This window comes from Glycine max, chromosome 2 (assembly GCF_000004515.6).
Source record: "Glycine max cultivar Williams 82 chromosome 2, Glycine_max_v4.0, whole genome shotgun sequence".
In the NCBI taxonomy this organism is placed as follows: domain Eukaryota; kingdom Viridiplantae; phylum Streptophyta; class Magnoliopsida; order Fabales; family Fabaceae; genus Glycine; species Glycine max.
The window spans coordinates 7,035,752-7,055,487 of NC_016089.4; the positions used below are offsets into that span (position 1 = coordinate 7,035,752).

Below are 19,736 nucleotides of genomic sequence, written 5' to 3' on the forward strand. Positions count from 1 at the left end.
TAATTATTATGAATTACATTAATTATATTATTAATTGTTATAGATAACATAACCATAAAAGCTGGCTTAATTAGTTATTAATTACCCAATCGGGAATTTTAAAATTGAAATAAACCTGAATTAAATTAAATAAGCTAATTAAAGTTAGCACCTACTTGGTGGAGACGTTTTTTTGCTGTGGACATGAAATTACGGTTTAACCCTTGACAGTTGACTTTTATCTAGTGGTATCCGACTCCGACCGAAGTCCAAACTACGTTACCCGAGTAACGGTGTGTTTAGAGGAAATGGAATACAACGCGGAGAGACGCAGGGAAGTTACGATATGGACGCGATTAAAATATGTCTTTTTTATTTATTTTTAATTAGAATATTTGGTTTCAGTGAAAAAAAATCTTGAAATATTCCAGTGAAGTTTGATCTTTGGGTTCTCTATAAAATTAATTTTTAGTATCATGATTAGTTTATGTTCCTGCTTAAAGAAGATTATATTCTTTGTTATGCACTCTTTTGATAGGTGCACTTGTCTAATATTTGATTGATTTGTCCTAAAAAAGGAAGAAAAATATATTATGACAGTCAAGTAAGGTTTTGGCAAGAATAATAAATGTGAATGAATAGTAATTTTATTTTAAGATTCTCATGTATATTTATACATATATTTGGTGGATATAGGATCCTTATGGGCCTTTATGTTTGATTATCATTTTAAGTAATTTGTTTTAATCATAATTATGTTATTTAACCATACTTTTTTATTATTTTATGATTGATATATGTTATTCTTTATCTAGTCGAGTGAGTATTAGATTAGCCAAATAGCCTAGTCGAATACCTATTTAGTATAATTTAGCTATAAAAATAAGAGTAATGTTGGAATAATCTTGTACAATGTTTTTTTATTAGTTTTCTTAATTTATTATATAAAGTATTAAATAAAAAGTAAATATGTTTATTATTTTTTAAATGATAGAAGTATTTAAGACTTATTTGATAAGTACAAATGAGTAAAATGAGAGTTTAATATTATTCTAGAAAAATTTATGACAAAAGTATTGCAGCTCTTTGATTTGGTGCATGTGATTGTAGGTTGCACACGCAAAGGTTTACTCTTTTAAATTTAATGGGATGTCACATAAATTAGGAAGTTCTAGTTTAGTTAGTTGAATAAAGTGTGTAAGTATTATAAATCATTTGATATCATGTTTAACTCCTATAAATAAAAGAAAAATGAAATGTCACATAAGTTAAGGTGAAAGGATAAATTTAAGTTTGATAAATTAAATGCAAGTTGGATTTATAAAATCAAGGTGAAAAACATTTTGGTCCAACTAATTTGACGCGACTTGGTTTGATTAATTTTAATTTGTTTTGTTAGTTTAAAATTAAAAATCTTGATCCAAGTTTGGGATTATTAGGGTTTGGTTACTGTGTGCAAAATTATTTTTGGTCAACGATAGTCATGCACTGTAAACATGATTAGTCTCTGACCTAGTGAATTGAGAATTAATATTCGTGATCTCTGACCCAAGAAAGACTAATATTTCAAAAGTTATAAAAAGTAATTATATAATACTTTTAAGTGATAATAGTTTCATTCTAATAAAAAGTGATTATTGAAAAGCAGTTTAATTAGTAAACCAAAATAAGGAACAAGAAGAAAAAAAAAGGAAGTTAATATTTTCTAAGCAAATTAATTATATGGAAATTGATAAAAAAAAATACTAGTAAAATAGAATGCACCAAGATACATGTATTTGTAGTGTAGAGATAAAAAGTGTAATGAGTTACTCCTCCAGTTCCATTTATACAACATTTAAGGATTTAAGGTTTTGACATAGACATTATGAAATACAATTAAATTATTAAATTTTCTATAAAAAAAATTAGCTAACTTCTTAATATAACATTTATCTCTCTAATTAATTTATAAGTATTGATTAAGGATAATTTTAAAAAAAATTAATGCAACATTGATTTTATAAAATAACATTTATTTTGAAATAATATTTTTAAAAACATCATATAAACTAAAACAAAGGGAGTAATTGGGATAGTTAGAAATTGAATGGCACAACTGTTAGACAATTATTCCAATTATAGCATGATTTTGTGATGCATGCAACAAAGAAGGTGAGTAATAACACAAAACATGTTTTCACTCTTTCTCTCTCTTTCACTCTTTCATTATTTCTCTCCACTTCCTATGATTTGGTGCTTTCATTAATCATGACAAAGGAGACACATTTTGTTTGCTTAAAAGAGAAAGTTGGTCTCATGGATTTTGAAATCACAAGAATTGCTAAGAACATGAAAATGAGGTTTATATAGATTGACACCTCAATTCAATTATAGATCGCTAATTTGAATGGGGAATCACACTAGTAGTGGCTCTAATGGTGGTTCAAGAGTGTCATAATCCGATGACGAAGAACATCTTATTAGGTAAGCTCAATATTCTTTGGTCCGAAGGGAGTGAAGTCAAGGATTATATTTTCAATTTTGATTTGAGAATTATTCTTTGTGCACAATTCTCTTGCAACTCACCGAGTCATGTTAACCCTCCTTGGCCATGGTGGGATCCACATATATACATCGTACAAGTATATGTTTCATATGGGTTACTTCTAGATGTGCAAGGGTTTGTAGAGGTTATGGTTTGGAAGTTCGATATTGGTTTCTACAAAGATAATTTTGTGGAACTAAAAGAGCTGAAGCAAACCTTTTTAGAGAAAGAATATCAAACCATTCAAGGTAATCTATTGAAGGTCATATGTTTCTTAATATTAAATTTTATAGTGCAGCAAAGACATCCGAAAGATCCCTTTAAAAACCAATTCATAAGGGGATGACCTACCCAACTATATAAACACTTATCATTTTTATGAATCATCCAATGTGGGACTCTTAACATAGATTATTGTATTATAGCAAGGATTTAACTTCTTTTGTTTCTCTGTGTTTTCTTTCTTTTTCCGTTGTCTTGTGAGATTGTGACACAACCTCTAACTCCAAGAGACATGCACTTAATGCGTCTATTAAAAGAGAATTGTAGTAGTACTGTATATGTAATATGTTTCTTAGAATTGTGCTTCATCAACTTTTTAGTTCTGAAGTTAAATGATTACTTAAAAACATACTTGCTTTTTGCTTAAGTAGGTTATAATCTACAAGTGGTTGCATTAATAAAGATTTATGAGGGGGAATTAATTACTTTTTACCTCGCATAACAATTCTCATTGAATATAAATTTTGGCCGGCCTTTCAGTTATGACTATTATAAGTTAACTAATTATATTTACTTAAAAAAATTATGCGTGTACATACATATATTTAATTTTAATTATTCAAATGTAATATAATAATTTTTATTATTGTTCTTACATTTTCAGAATAATCAAGTGTTATCATGTTGACTAATTGATTATGAGCAAGTTCATCTTGTGGTACTTGATGAGTTTACGATCGAAGCTTTGGTTACTCTGTTATCAGAATGTGCTTTGTTTCTTAATCCAATTTTTCTTTGTCCAGGCATGTAAATATAAGAGATTTCATTTCTCAAGATGCAAGGTTCCATAGAAAACTGTACGTTGATGCTGATTGTCACTCAACTTTTGAATTCAGAATTTAACGGATAGTTAGATAGATGTAGTGAAGCCTGAATAATTTCATCTGTCACATTTCAATTTGTGGTCGAGGCTCTGGTTCATCTATATAATTATGTGGTATGAATGGACAATGAGAATGTTGTAACTAATTATGGTGATTATGTTTAATTTGTATGATGAAAGTTCAATACTAATTCACTTTTGACTTATTTTGTTTCAACATTTCTATTGCGTGATATCACTGGTTAAGAAAACTAACAAGTCCATAAAAGAATTATATATGTATTATTCTTCCTCTCTCTTGTTGCTCTTGATCTTTACTCTCTAGAGGCATTGCTTCTTCTGAACCTATATTTTTATCTTTGAACTTGGTTAAAACCTTTGTTTTTAACTTGTTAAACTAGTTCTTAACCATTCTTCAAACTGTGAATTGGTGTAATATTTACATTTCACAATGTTAGAAGAATTATGTCTCTAAATATGATCATGCATTAAATAGTTATAATCTCCGCTAAACTTATCAGGTTTAATATAAAAAATACAAAGAATGGGATGGTCAAACATTTAGTTAGCATCAACATGTAACATGATTTGAAGAACATGTATTAGGATATATCATGAAAAAAAAAATGTTTCTCTTAGCTAAGTTAGTACATGTTCATCTTAATAAGGTAACTAATAATCACCAATTAAGCTGAAGCACAAATTTTGATTTTTGAATTTGAATCAACCTCAATCTGATGATGCTCACATGCTTAACTTGGTGTGAGAATTAGGCAGCTACCAGTTGCAAGGAATGAGTCTTTTAGTAGCATGGTGGTGTAGGTAACAAGGTCATCAACATATTTGTCTTAGGCCATTGAGAATTTAAGTATAAATATACATGGCAATAGAAATAGTTGTGTTATGTTTTAATATTTTAATAATTAATTGGTGAGAGAAATAATTAATTAATTGTGATATTTAAAGATGTAAGATTAGGATCGCAACAAACACACATAAAAACATTTTTAACTTAAAAATGTAGAAATATAGTATAAAATTGATAATTAATATAATTTTAAATTTTTCTAAAAAAATTCACATTTGACCCGCAAATACCTAAACACGACCCTGTTAGTAGTTCATGATCATGCAAGAATGTTTATAATCTCATATGGATCATTAGTGTTTCTGCTCTTGTTTCATTCTTACCCACCTACACCTTGTAATCTCATATTTTGCAAGAAATTCCAACTTGTTGAACAACTACAACTATGTGAGAACCCGACCTTTTGAAGAAATGATGGGATGAAGGAGAATTGGTTATGCAAAGCTTGTTATTAATTTTGAAAAGCTTGTTATTGATTCTTCTCTAGTATTATTCTTCCCATCTAGTGTGGCATTGTTGCTTGATCTCTACTCTCTGGTGTGACATTACTGCATCTGAAACTTTTTTTTTAATCCTTGAACTAGTTAAAAAAAAAGTTTACTTGTGTTAAACTAGTTCAAAGCCATTTTAACCGAAATGCTCTAGAATTGTTTGGCCTGGATGTTGAATTTTTTTAGGATTCAGCTTCATCTAAAGTAATGCGTATTATTACGGGTAAGGGAGAAAAACTCCGCTTAAATTTCTTCCCCTTGTTTTGATTTCTTCTAGTAGTGTCCCTAATTAATTTAAACATCATCTTTACTTTAATGCATAAAAATGACTACAATAGGTGACAAAATAAGTTTTGGCAAATAAGATCAGACAACAGAAATATAAACTAAGTTAAAAAAGCCTGACCTGTGAGTTTCATTCCTCGTTCTACAATCAATTCAAAAATCATAAAATACAATTAAGTATCATTTAATCTTAATTGTTGATTTTTATTTCATGTTGCATTACATACATCGGATAATCCAAATAGTAACAAATTGTACAAGTCAGTAATTGTCTATCAGTCGTTAAAAATGATAATATCATATCCCTATTTATCGACTCGAACGATTTATCATTTATATGACTGATATACTTGTACAAAAGATAAACTAAAAACAGTTTAATATAACGACAAAATAAAGCATTATATGTAATAAGATATTTACCAATATTCTCTAAGAAAAAAAGAGTATCCGATTAAAAGATAACAAGATATACACATAATGCAAAGATGCATAAGAAAAAAGACATTCAACATTCAAGGACATCTTTTGCTAAATTTTAAGTGCGGTCATACAATCTTATGCAGAGTTTTAGTCTAATCAATGTTGTACAAGGCACTCCAATCTGGTTTCCTCTTTTGTTTGTTCAGCTTCTAGGTTTTCTCCTTTTACACCATCCTTGCTCTTCCCCCACAGAACACTGTAGAGTCCAACCACTAGTAAAATAGTGCCAGCAACACTGCCATAATTAATGAAATGAAAAACAATGAGCCTTATTGTTATTTTGTTAAGGATGGTATATTTTGACAATCTTTTATTTTAAACAACCAATTAACAATTTTTTTTTCTTTTTATTACATCACATAATTTATCATATTAATTAATGTTTTTCTCTCTCAAGTTGTGAATTTGAACCTTCCCAAGTAAAGTGTTTCTTTCCACAAAATTGCTGAGAATATTGCTGTGATTACAAGAGCTAGAGGGGTGAACATTGCTGTGAAAACTGGGCCTTTCGTCTCTATTGTGCATACTTGCAGCCAATAACAAATGCCTGTTACAATTACACCCTGCCAACAAACACGGTTAGAGATAACGAAAAAGACAAAATATAAACTGGAAAAGGAAGAAGAAAAAAAGGTAATTTATCTGTTTGAAGAAGTCTAACAAAAAGACGAACTTTAATATTGGATAAGATTTCTTCTCAAATTTACTGAATGATTTAGACCACTGTTATATTTATTAATGAAATAAATGTAATTTTCTTCAATGATAAAAAATATTATAAAAAGATAAAAAAATTATAATTAACATTTTTCACATTACCTTTTACTGAAAGTTCTCACGGAGAGAAATTTGAACCTTTAAAAAAGTATTGTACTTTTATAAAGGAAAGTATAAATTAAAATAGTTGATGTGATGGAAAAATAACTATTTATACAAAAAGAGGAGATAATGAATTAAACAATAAAATGCTTGTATATCTGTATTTCACTTTTAAAATATATTTAAAATTTTAGGAGCTTTTTTTTAAAGATAAATTTTAGAAGCTTAAAGGATAATGATGAGAGCAAATATACTGAAAGACGTTGCATAAAGTTAAAAGATACGAAAGCCAAATACATTTAATTCATATCATAATCATCTCACTGTTTTTGTCTTATTCATTTTAATGTTAGAAAATGACTTTCATATTAATAAAAAGTATACGTTTCAATATAAACACAAGTTTTAAATTAATTTAGAAATATATCTCAATTTCTAATAATTCAGAACGAATTTTATTAAAATCAAATTTACCTAACTTTAAACCAAAAAATGTAAAGTGAATATATATATATATATAATATAAATTTTGTCAATATTTATTATTTCTCTTTTATCTCTTTGCTTATCATATGATATTATCCATTATTCATACATTTTTCTTTTCTTTCTCTCTTTTTTCCCTCTCTAACTATAAAGTAGTATTAAGCATCTTTAAATTATTTTTCATTATATAAGTAAGATTTGGTTCTATCTTTCCTATAAGAATTGGTAATAAGATCTAAGCTAAAACAGGAATGGGTTGCAATCAAAGTGTGGTCCATATAAATCTTATACCTTATACGTCAACGGTGTTCTCATATGATGTGATGGGGGCAACATTTTCCGGTCATAATGTCTATAACATGATTATAAACACATGATGGCTGTGAATATGACATTCTCCTATTCCCTAAAAGAGAAATGCAACCACATTTGGACGAAGACTTCCACTACGCTCTATTTCTTAAAAATGGAGCACTTGGAAATTCATTGAGGGGAATAACTATAGCAGTCCAAAATTCTATGATTATCAAGGTCTATGTGTACAGATCAATATATACCAACTTTCTTGGTTCCTTCGGATATCAAGACTACAAAAACAACTCAATTTCTATAAAGAAATTAACACAACTTTATCGTACGCAAAAGAGCACAAAGTTTTAATTTTCTTTAGGGCATCAAACTTTCGTTGACCAAGTACTATAATCCGATTTGTGATTCATTTATATTATTATTTTCTGCATCTTTTATTTATCTTCATATAAAATGTTAGGTATGATTCGATAAACTTCATGCATTTTACCGTGTAACTAAACACAGGCTTATGTATTTTCAACTTTTATAAAAGTTCTTTCCTATATAACTTTTTCATAAGTTGGGATGTATAAATTGATTTTAACTTATGAAATGTGTTTGATTCATTATGTTTTAGAGTTTATAGAAAAATTGAACCAAACATCACCTTACATCAACTAGTAAAAAACATTTAAATTTTTATGGCCTGATATATATTTTATATTTTTCTTCCATTCTCGTGATATTATTAATTATATTAATCACTTTGTCTCTCTCGATTCTTCTGTTCTTCTTTTTTTCTAAAGGTGTACAAAAATCCCTCCAAGATGTGGAAAACATAACTTTGCAAAAACAAAGGGAAAACATCAAAATCTTTCTTCTATATACATATGCCTAAATAAGGGGACAAAGTAGTTGATGTCAAACATGGTATTTTTTTCCCTTAAGAAAAGTTATTCATTTGTAGGGGCATATTTACAACTTTTGGACTTTTACCTATTCACTAATCACTAGGATTTTAATTTATATTTCAAAACATTTTAATATTTGTAATCTTACTATTTAATTTGCTGTGTAGTCTATGCATGCAATATTAGATTATAAACGCGTACACAGTAAGCCACAGAAAGAAGATGAATATCCCATCCAAGCCTCCATGCTGAAGGATTATTCCTCTCTACTGCTACAGCCACAACAGTAGACTGCATGAAGCTAAACAAGCATTGTATAGCAGTGAGGCGAAATTTTGCTGGGTACTGCTTCACAACAAATCCCTGAAAAAAGTATATATATTAGTGAAAAAATTTAGATGAAGCAAAATGCTTATCGTATTAAAAAAGAAGAGAAATTATATTTCTACATCTTTTATTGTGCAACTATTTTTATAATTAGTAAGAGACATAACAAGAGAAGAGAGATGTGATCAAAAAAGGAAAATAAATGTTTTAAAGAGTACATGTAAGAATAATATAGTAACTTGAAAATAAATCATATCATAAATCTACTATTTTATTGTAATAAGTAAATTACATTAATTAGTTACCCTTGAAGTTTCATAAAATCACTTAAACTTTCACAATTTTTTAAACATTTATGGTAACCTCTCTTATAGAGGAGTTTCGTATAATGTTTATTTAACGATCAGGAAAAGTAGTGTAATGTATAAGAAAATGTCAGTGTATATTTTTAAAAAATTAAAGAAAATTAAAGTCAAAGTAGATAAAAGCAGGAAAAAATTGTCTAATTTCACAAAATCTTAAGAGTAATTACTGTAATTTACTGGATACTAATATAATGAGGGAAAGGGCAATAAGGTACCTTACCTGCAAGATAAGCCACAAGGACCATGCAGTGTTTGCTGAGAGCATCATAAGAGAGCCTCTAACTATATCGACTTTGGAGTGAACCGTTGTTAATAGGTGAGAACTATGGTTTTGATTTTCTGGATACCATTTCATAAAACCCAGGGAAGGTCCTTTGACTAAAGCAAATGTAATTGCCCCAGCAAGGCTTAGAACAGACCCCAAAATCTTGGCCAATCCATGCACACGTTTTATGGAAATGCTTTCCACCCTGAAATTTCCAAAACCAATTTCACCATATCAAAATTTTGATTTCTCTCTCTAGGATTTGACCCTGCTTCAGAAAAATGGATGGTTATTTTTAATGTTACCTAATTAAAGCAGCCATGATGAAAGTAATGGCAGGGACAGTGTTTGTGGCGGCTGCAGCAAATGTTGCAGAGGTGTAGTTGATTGAAACACAGTAAAGGTTTGAACTCGCCGTTAACCTATACATCAAAGCACATACAAAAACAAAAAACTTAGGATATCATCATGTCACTATCAAGGAGTATATAATTTAGAATTTTCAACTTAAATCTTTGAATTGACAATTTTAAACAAAGTAATGGGGTCAGGAAAGAGACATATCATACCCAACAAGGGAAACTAGAAACAATTTGCACAACAAGCTGCATGACAAAGGAGCTGATTGCTTGCTGCAAAATTAACATACATATTAATATTTTTTAAGCATACTTATGGTAAGAATTAAGAGGGGCTGAGTGTAAAGTGTAAAATATAACTCTTTAGAACCTGTCAAAGAAAGCAAATGGAGATAGAGCAACAGATGCAAAGGCTTGTCTATAAACAACAAACACATAAGGGCTCATTCCCTTTGAAATTGCAGCCTTGGACAACAAGGCCATTCCAGCATACATAAACTGAATAAACAACATTGCAAAATAGGGTCTATTTTTCTCCACAGTGGCCACACACCCCAACAAAAAACTCTTCATTTTTGTGTGCTACCTCTGAATGGCCCCCTAGCAAGGAAACTTGTTCAATATATAGAGATTTTGGACTCAATATATGGCTTGTTGGCTTTATGCTTTTCTTTATTGGCTTTGCGCTTTATATATTTTGATATCAAAGTGGCAAGAATTAGGCCCACACATTTGAAAAGTTATATCACTAGGCACTAGCATCGTTTTCAGCAGAAGGGCAAGGCTCACACTGGCGCATGCTAAGATTATTATTGTACCTTTGCATAGCAAAGAAAGCAACACGGTTACTGTTATTTTTACTATTTGCAGAATTAAGAGGAAGCTTTTTGCAAGCACTAGTACTATGCCACAAAGAGATATTAATGAAACCAATCATGCATTCACTATTATGAGTACTTTGATCGATAATTTGTTTTTATCCTTAACAGGACCCTCAAAACCATGTTATGTGAGCTTAAAGCGTGAACAAAGCCATGTTAGTTTGTGCTGAAATTAAGTTTAATTAAGGGAGAATCTTATCCTTAAACAGGCTTTATTGTAAGGAATAAACTGTTCCAAAACAGTTGAAGTTATTAAGTTTTTAATATTAGTTAACTTTTCTCCCACATAAAGTTAACGTTTAAATATATTTTTATTTTCTCCAAAATATGACTTTTTTAATTTTACTTTATGATTTTTTCTTCTTTAAAAATTACAAAAATTTATAAGTGTACCTGTTAAAAAATATGATGATAATTTTCCTTTGTGTATCCTTCACGATAAGTTTCGTCAATCAATGTTGTTCTTTGTCAAAACCAAAAGGATGAATACATGTAAAGACATTCTGACATTCTCAAATAAGATATCACTCCAAATAATATATGAGAGACAAATAATAAATAAGAATATACAATATCTTTACCTCCAGAATTTAATCTTTTCTATACACGTTCTAATAAATCATCACATATATGGTGCATGGATCTTACCTTATCTTAATATTTACCTGCAGGTGATATCTTAGTAACAATTTAATTAAGATAAACCAAATTCTCCATCTTAGGTTGTGTCCTTAGAGTATTCGGGGAACCGACACCTGCTCAGTCCAATGCCAAGCTAAGGTTCCCTAGGATATGGTCTAGGGGTTCTCGACCATATAGGCACAATAAGCTTTCATAAGAGACTAATTAAAATTATATTAGTAGTACTTTATATTAAATGTAGGAATTAAAATAAAAACTTTCATATTTTTGTGAATTAAAAATATATTTAAATCTAAATTTAATCGATCAAAAATATTAACTAATGTACTGAAGTAATTATTTAAGAAAACAAAAAACAATTTTTTTTATGCGCAAAAGGGCTTAAAGGCCACTCAAAAACCTCAATTAAAACTTAAACCGGCAGAATCTACTAGCAAGTACAAAGAGATAAAACCAGGCTAAAGAATAGATAACCTCATGGCAACTGAAGTAGAAAGAACATACGTACCTCTCTAAGACATCCGCTACTTAATTAGCTTCTGTGTAAATATGCTTAAAATTAATAGAGACCTGATCCTAACTAAAGCTTTAATATCAGACGCCACACCAAGTTAAAAAACTCAGCAATTTCCATCCGTATAAATCCTCTATCTCAAGCAATTGTTAAGCCATTATGAACTCATAATTCTGCAGCAACCACAGAACAAACAATATTTGCAGAGAATCTCACAATTAACTGAGAATTATGATCTCTAGCTCTCACCAAACCTCCACTAGCCTCCTTGCCATCCACAGAACAAACAGCAGCATCAGTATTAATCTTAATAAAACCAGGCATAGGTGATTTCCATCTAATGTTCTCCACCCTCTGTTCTGGTTACCTCCCTTGCCCTTACTCATTTTATCTAATTAACAAGGTATTCATTATTTCAAAATTATAAAATTAATAGACTTAAATATATTTTTTATTATTGCAAAAAAAAATTATTTTATATCAAAATTATTTCAAACTTTCATTTATTCATAACAAGGTATTCATATATTTTTCACTAAATATTTTACTTAAATTATTTTATATCCCAAACTAACAAAAAAATTCCAACTATTTGAATAGATATAAGATTTTGAGGGTTAATTTTACACAAAAAAAAAGAGAGAAATGAAGATAATTAACTAGATTGTACAGTATGATTTTAAAAATAAAAAGATTTAATGTCTTTGAAAAAAATTGGGAGACTATAATCATACAAAGTCTAAACTAAAATGACTAAAAGTGTAATTAAATTTCTGAATAAATTGTGAATAAAAAATTTATTGGGATTAAAAAAATGTTATTTTTTTCTGTAAGAAAATGTTTTTTTTTGTTTTACTTTATACAAATACAGGAATAGGATAAATTAATTTATATTAAATGTGAAATTTTCTAAAGTAACACGTTTCATAACATATTTAGTGAAATCAGTAAAAAAAATATTTAGTGAAATTAAAATTTATTAAACTATTAAATTATGTGATTTTATTCTAATAATAAAATATAATATTAATTAATTTTTTTAAGTCATTTTTAACCGGATATAATCTTATTTATACTTGCACATTCTTTAAATCTTATTATGGTGTATATTTCATTCATTATGTCCCTCTTGTTGAAAGTCTACTAGAAATTATTCCTTATTTTTGTCTCATATCTTTTGCACTATTGATCGCTCCCTAACCTAGCTAATTGATGTTCGGAATGTTAAACTACCGTGAGTTTTGTCTCTTTTTAATTACAATTTTTTTTTCATACACACGATAAATCAAATATTCCCTAATAATATATTTGGAAAAATTCAACAATCTATTAACTATATATATGCTGAATCTTACTGCCATTATATATCTTCATCTGTGATCAGATAACTGTTTAGGAAAATCTTTAGATGTATTCTTTCATGCATTTATTATTTATTCTAAAGATTTTAATTTGGTGTAGTGCTTACCATTAATGATTATAGTAAATGTTTGATTTTAAGTGGCGAATTCCCGCATCGCATGCCAATAGGAGTTGCATTACTCTTCTTCGCAAGGACAAATCCATCCCATCAATTTTGGCACTATTAAGTAAGCACTATGATAGTTGAGTCGATATGCACTAAAACTGTGTTTTCCTTTCGAATTTCACTCATATAAAGGAAACAGTATATTTAGAGAGTAAAAATCTCAAATTATAATGTTTGGTAGAAAAAAAATAATAAATTATATTATTGATATAATTAGTTTATACAATAATTTTTACACTATTTTTTTTCTTGCATTTAAGCATTTATATTCATATCTCACTTTTCTTTTTCCTTATTTCAGTCTTTCATTAAATCTCGTTATGATACAAAACTTGGATACTCCTCAAATATTTAATGTATAAATACAATTTCTCAAAAGCAATTATTAAATTTGAGAGAATATCCCCTCTCTATCTACACACACGTGCTAATTGAATTGGATTGGTCAGTCAGATTAGTTAAATAAAAAAATCGGTAAAGTAACTGACTTAGAAAACTTAAGAAATTGAAGGACCAAAATGTTGGTTAAAATGAAGTAAAAAATTGGTTTGTATGAGATATCAGAAAAAATACCTTTTTATTAACTTTTTAAAAAATTTAATTTTTAAAATATTTTAAGCAAATAAAAATTTATGTATGTGAATTGCTACTTTTTTTTTAGAAGAATGTGAATGGCTACTATTTAAAACATTTATTATAAATTTTGTTAAAATATGTTTTAGGTATTTCATAAATGACCAATTTTTGTTTTAAGCCCCTAATAAAAAAAAATTGTTGCATTGGATCTTTCATCTATTTATAAAGTATCACATTATCATTTAATTAATTATAGGAACTCAACAAAAATTTTGATATATCAAGTTTTAAAGTAACCAAAAAATTTGTCAAGCACCGTTACAAAAATCAGAATTTATCCGTTATAGTTAGTGATAGACATGCATGTGTAATAAATCGTGAAGATATTAAATATGCCTCTTTAAGTTTCCTATTAAAACTTGAGATACACAAGTTTTCAATTCAAGTGCAGTCCTCACTTTAGGTAAACCTTTACTTTCAATTTAGACATGGAAAAATCTCCATCGATCAATAAATAAAAAATGTTAGACACTTAGACAGAAAATGGAGTCGCGTGGAATATCTCAAAAATATGATTCTATAAAAAAATGTACATGGGCTATATGAATAAAAAAAATCATTTTGAGGTTTTCGGGGTCAGTCTGCTCTATCTTTTGTTAGCAGAACTCATGTACCAAATATTGATACGCTCCCTCAAAGAGAAGCGAAAATGATTGCTAGTTTGAATTAGTGAAATAGTGTGCAAAAAATATATATAAGAAAATTGAAAACTTGTATTATATTATTTGGATGAATAAAAATAATAAAGAAAAATAAAATTATTTATTTATTTATTTAGATGAGTGGAAAAAAGAGTGAAAATAATAAGTAAATTATATAAAAAAATTATATTGATTATAAATAGACTTAACACAAACAAATTTAGACCATTTACTATATCATTTTTTAATATAAATCCATTTATTTAATTTTTTTATGTTGAATTATTTATTTATATTTTTTGAAAACATAAAACAATTTTTTAATAACAAGAAACAAATTATAAGTTATTTGAACTTAACTTTTGAGATGTGTTTTATATCTAAGGCATGACTTGATTTAGAAGCATCAAGAAATGTGTGAAGCATTAGCCTATAAAATGGAAGTCTTATGAATGAAAAATATATTTATATGTCATGCAGGGGTACATGTGTGAAGGTATTATTACTAACCCTTAGAACTGGACTTAGACCTGTTGCCGCTGTGGTTTTAAACTGAAGACTTCTCCTTAACTTGCTTCTTGCTGTATCAGTAACAACTTAAAAAATTGTTTCAGTTCATTGATCATGTTGAAAAGCCGTTTCCTGCATAACATATGCAAATCATGAGTACATGGATGAATGAGTAATTCAATAAGGAACCTAGTTTCATAAACAAGGTAATTCAAATATAACATGTTCAGACTATAAAATATATTATTTAAAATGAAATGTATTATATTTAGACTTGAAATGCTCTTTAAAATTAAAACTATTGACTCGTGTTATTAAGTCATTCTCGATAATTCAAAAGCCTTCTTTTAATAGTTCAATCATATATAATTTCGTGTTTTTAAAAAATCGAAAAACAATATTTTAAATGAAGCAAGTAACAGATTTGTATTACATGTTTTTATCGTTACATGCATTAGTATATCCTTAAGCAAATAAAAAAGAAGATCATGGACCTAGCTGCTTCAACTTTTCGATGAAATAAGTTCTAAAGACATGAAATAACTCCCTCTGTTTGCCAAATGTTACGATCATGTTTACAGTCAAAGAATAGATGCCATTCTTTCTCAAAGTTTGACGAACAAAAACAGCATTCGTGAGGGCAAAGGATGCCCCTGGACTGGAATCTTATTAATGTTCATCACCATTCATGATATGAAATATTGAAATAGCTATTCATAAAGTTATTATATTATATATTATATTCAAAAATAAGTTTATAGAATCACTTTGAATGTTATGCCTTCAGTGGACAGATGTTTTTAACTTTAATTTCTGAAATTTTAAATTTTATATCATTATGATAGACTCATTTTATTGTCGTGGACTAACTTATTAGCTGTAAATAAATCCTGCCAGTATCCCAAGTGATCACTTGTTGGATCTGAGCCTAAATGTCAAGCGCCAAGTCCATTGCATATAGACTCCTTTTTACTTAACATAGAATTACAAAGTTACTATCTTCTCTAAGTTACATTCTCTAATGTTTCTACTTAATTCCTTTAGCCAAGAATTCATCGACTACTTTTGATGAATTCCATTTGCAAATTGCAGTAGAAAAAAACTACTTAATTGCTTAGTTGTATCTATGCCTACAGAAATCTAACATGCTCAAATAATACAAGTGTGCATAAAGCTTATGAACAACTAATACAAATTATTTGCAAAATTGTCATTGTATAATATTTTTTTACATTGTTTTTTTTAACCGATGCAAAATGGGTGTAGTAAAATGTATATTTTTAAGTAGTGAATATAAAGCATGTCATCCTTTAGAAATAAAGTGTGCTTATCAGAAATAGCTTTATCAAAAGGAAAATTGATCAAAAGCATACCAAAGTGAACTTGTTTTTAAAAGATCAAAGTGTCACAAAATCAAAAGTTGTATATGATCAGAAATACAATTGGAAGATAACTTCTATCAAGGGATAATAATATAAGAAGCTACACATGATAAAAAGAAATTATTAAAAGATACTGAAATGAATAAAGAATGGGATATTGAATTTATAGTATTCAAAAGCTACAACATCAAAAGTATCATGCTTAAAACTAAATTGACAAGTGTTCAAAAGTAGAACTGATTTGGACCATTAGGTAATGATGTAAACAAAGCAACTGGAAGATGAAAAGATTGTTGCACAAGTACTACAATAACAAAAAAAAAATACAAGAAGCATCCTGCATAGATCTATCTTCAAAATTAACATTCTTGGTGTAACATCCTCGGCCCTGATGGAGGCGAGGAGCGATCTCTCTGGTGCAAAAGAGAACAAACAAGGAGCAACTCCTATCTAGCTTTCATCGGAAGAGACACTTGAATGGATTAAATACACACTAGAATGAGAGATATTTAAAGGTTATAAATGTATGAGATTGTATAATTAAAAATGATTTAATAAAATTAATTAATATGACATATACCAACAAGATGTATTTAGTTTTTGACTGTCCATCACTTAACAATTTTACAGTTAAGCATGCTTGACTTGAAATAATTATAAGATGAGTGATTTCTTGAAAAATTTCATAAGAAGAGAGTGAGTGAGGTCATAATACGTTAAAAGGCTTTGTGCTCATTTGTGGGAACAATAATCAATCTTAAAAATAATCAAACGTTAAACTTGACAAACTTTAAAAGTTGTCATGGAATGAATCACTAGAAATTCAACTCACAACAACTACTAAGTTTTCAAATTCAACTCACTATAAAAAAGTTATTAAGGACCCAAAAAAATTTCGTTAATTTTATAGTGACCTAAAGCTTATTTAAGCTTATAATTTAATTGATACAGAACCAGACTCAACAGCCACAAAGACAAAAAGGGAGGTGCAAATAGAGGACAAGCCCAAAAGGAAGCTCACAAAACCAGCATACCTAAGTGACTACGTATGAAGAAACGGACAAAAGCTCAGGATCCTTGCTTGCCTTAGTGTTGTCTACTATCAGGGGACAGCCTAACAAATTCCATTAGTGTAATATTCCTAGGGAATCAATTAGTACAATTATGTTACTAGGAAGCACTATAAATAAACAATGTAATAAGAAAGCAAGCAATGAAAAATTTCGATACTTATCTTTTCCTTCCTTCCTTATCTTCTTCTCCTTCTTCCTCTATTCTGAAGGCACTGGCCTATTAAATCAGCTTTAGAATTTGAGCCTATCATTAATACACAATGTAAATAAGATTTTATTGTATATTTTTATCGTGTTAATTTTTCTGTAAAAAATTAACACAATGAAAATGTATTTCCATTGTGCTTTGTGACACAATACACAAATAAAATGTGTTTCTTTTTGTATATTGCAAAGTCACACTCTTATAACAATTGAAACACATTTCTGAGAAGGTTTATTTTGTTAAAATTTTGGAAATATTGGGAATGAACTTAGCAAATAAATAGCGTAGGAATAGCAACCGAGGCCCACAATATGTTGATTGGATCATGTTGTCACTAATCTCTTTTACAGTCCAAGGCTCATGCCCATTTCAACCTTCCGTTGGGTTTATGCAATTCCTATTTAGTCCTTTTCTTATTGAGCCTCATCCCTTTCGAGTTATCGATATATTGTCAGGCTGTAATTTATAAATAATTTATCTGCGATTTTAGTTTAAAATAGATTTAACCTCAATTATATATTCAAATGTCAACTTATCTATTTACGTCAGTGTTACTGTCACTCATTGAAAAAAAAAAATCATCCCCTAGCTTTGGCACCCATTAAGCATGGAGTGATGCTACTTTCATAATTTCTTTTTCCCCGGCCCTAAAGTGTACAATTTGTCACGCCAGAATGGATGGGTTAAGCGTGATCATTCTTTTGATATGCCTTATTATTAAATATCCATTACATTTATATACAAGTGTATATGTCAAATTTGGACCAGATAAAAGATATCAAACAAATCAAAATGTCATGAATTATCGGTACGGATAATAATTTTGTTTTTTTATTCATATTTTTTTTGTTACAATGAATATTTACTAATTTTATTGATAATTAATTTTTGATAAAAATTTAACTGATTATCTTTAGTATTAGAGTTGAATATTACTCGTACGGATGACATGTAAATTTCTTTATTCAATATGAATCCAAATAATAATAAAAAAGTGTCCACAACTTTTATTTCAACCCTGGAAGGGAGCACAAAACCTATCATGAAATTAATATGTATTACACATGTAATCAATATTTAATGAAAAAAAAACAGTAAAATACTACGACAAAACATGCATCCAAATATTCAACGATTAAAAAAGACCCTATGATCAATTGAACTTCCATGAATGCGACGTGTGCTCTCGTTATGAATACTTAGTGCATGTTTAGTTTTGACTTGTAAATTTAGTTTCTCTATTTATTTTAACTCATAAATTTGATTTCTGTAACCCTAAAAATAAAGTTGAGTGTTAATTAATTATGTTAACCGTCACCTGTTGTGTTTTTATTTTTTATTTGCTTCGTGTTGCAGCCCAGCCACTACTATCCCCTATTTCTCCTTCCTTCTCCAACAACACAAACACCAACATCAAACAGCAAAGGCTTTTTTTATTACCTATCTTCACCAACAAGATCTCATTTTATTTCTCCCTTTCACATAAAACACAAATCAACCAACCACAACATAAGATCTCAATTTTTTCCTCCCTTTCACACGTCGATAACCAAATGCGATTCAAACATAGAACCAAGGTCACTGTTTTTTATGTAAAAAAATGACATTTCTTCTCTCTTTCGCACGTCGTCGCTAAAAATATAACATAAGATCTCTTTTTTTATGCTCCATTTCGCATGGCAGATGAGGTTGGGAGGGTTTTGATGCGGGTGAGGTGGAGCAAGGACAGCGGGGGTGGAAGACATGGTTGATTATGGCCAAGGGAAGGTCGTTGGCATGGTGGGGTGGGTGTTACCGAAGAATTCAGATCTGAAAAAGAAAAAAAAAAAAAAAAGGAGGAAACGAAAGAGATAGGATGAGAACATAAAAAAAAATAACGTCCAATTAAACTGAGAAATCTGAAGGTGAACATAAGCCATTAACAAGCATCGTTTAATTTTAGGGTTGAAAACTAAAATAACTGGAAAAAAAAATAAAGAACTCAATTGGTGGAAAAAAAAAAAAAGACTTAATTGATAAATTAAATTACAGGCGATCAAATTGATGAGCTGAGATAAATATGAGTGGCCACTAAATTTGTAATTAAATCGTTTAGTTTTCAATTTGGAAGTCTAAAAGTATGCTAAAAAAGTAAGACAGAAAAATAATTTTGTTTGATTTTTA

The 19,736-nt window shown here is 28.9% G+C and overlaps 1 protein-coding gene across 3 annotated transcripts; it reads right to left on the bottom strand.

The window, feature by feature from the left end:
• Positions 1 to 5,638: 5,638 nt before the first annotated feature.
• Positions 5,639 to 10,225, bottom strand: LOC100800562 (WAT1-related protein At1g43650). 3 transcript variants are annotated; one of them, XM_006574740.4, is made up of 7 exons: positions 9,932 to 10,224; positions 9,772 to 9,834; positions 9,508 to 9,624; positions 9,158 to 9,407; positions 8,447 to 8,608; positions 6,206 to 6,301; positions 5,639 to 5,973 (listed from the first exon to the last, which is right to left on the bottom strand). In XM_006574740.4, the coding sequence occupies exons 1-7, from the start codon at positions 10,132 to 10,134 to the stop codon at positions 5,881 to 5,883; spliced, it is 984 nt and encodes a 327-aa protein (XP_006574803.1). In that variant the 5' UTR covers positions 10,135 to 10,224; the 3' UTR covers positions 5,639 to 5,880. The 3 variants fall into 3 exon arrangements, with proteins under 3 accessions (XP_006574803.1, XP_003518600.1, XP_025980787.1); XM_003518552.5 differs by having other exon boundaries at positions 6,150 to 6,301; positions 9,932 to 10,221; XM_026125002.2 differs by lacking the exon at positions 5,639 to 5,973 and having other exon boundaries at positions 6,183 to 6,301; positions 8,394 to 8,608; positions 9,932 to 10,225.
• Between the last annotated feature and the right edge of the window lie 9,511 nt (positions 10,226 to 19,736).

What these genes read in the sequence shown, in the direction of transcription:
- LOC100800562 (XM_003518552.5), bottom strand. Translation starts at nt 10,134, where the DNA reads ATGAAGAGTTTTTTGTTGGGGTGTGTGGCCACTGTGGAGAAAAATAGA. An exon ending in TTCTTTCTGTGGCTTACTGT is followed by an intron (nt 6,302 to 8,446) that starts GTACGCGTTTAT and finishes GTTTGTTGGCAG; the next exon opens with GGTGTAATTGTAACAGGCAT. An exon ending in GAAACACTTTACTTGGGAAG is followed by an intron (nt 5,974 to 6,149) that starts GTTCAAATTCAC and finishes TAATTATGGCAG; the next exon opens with TGTTGCTGGCACTATTTTAC.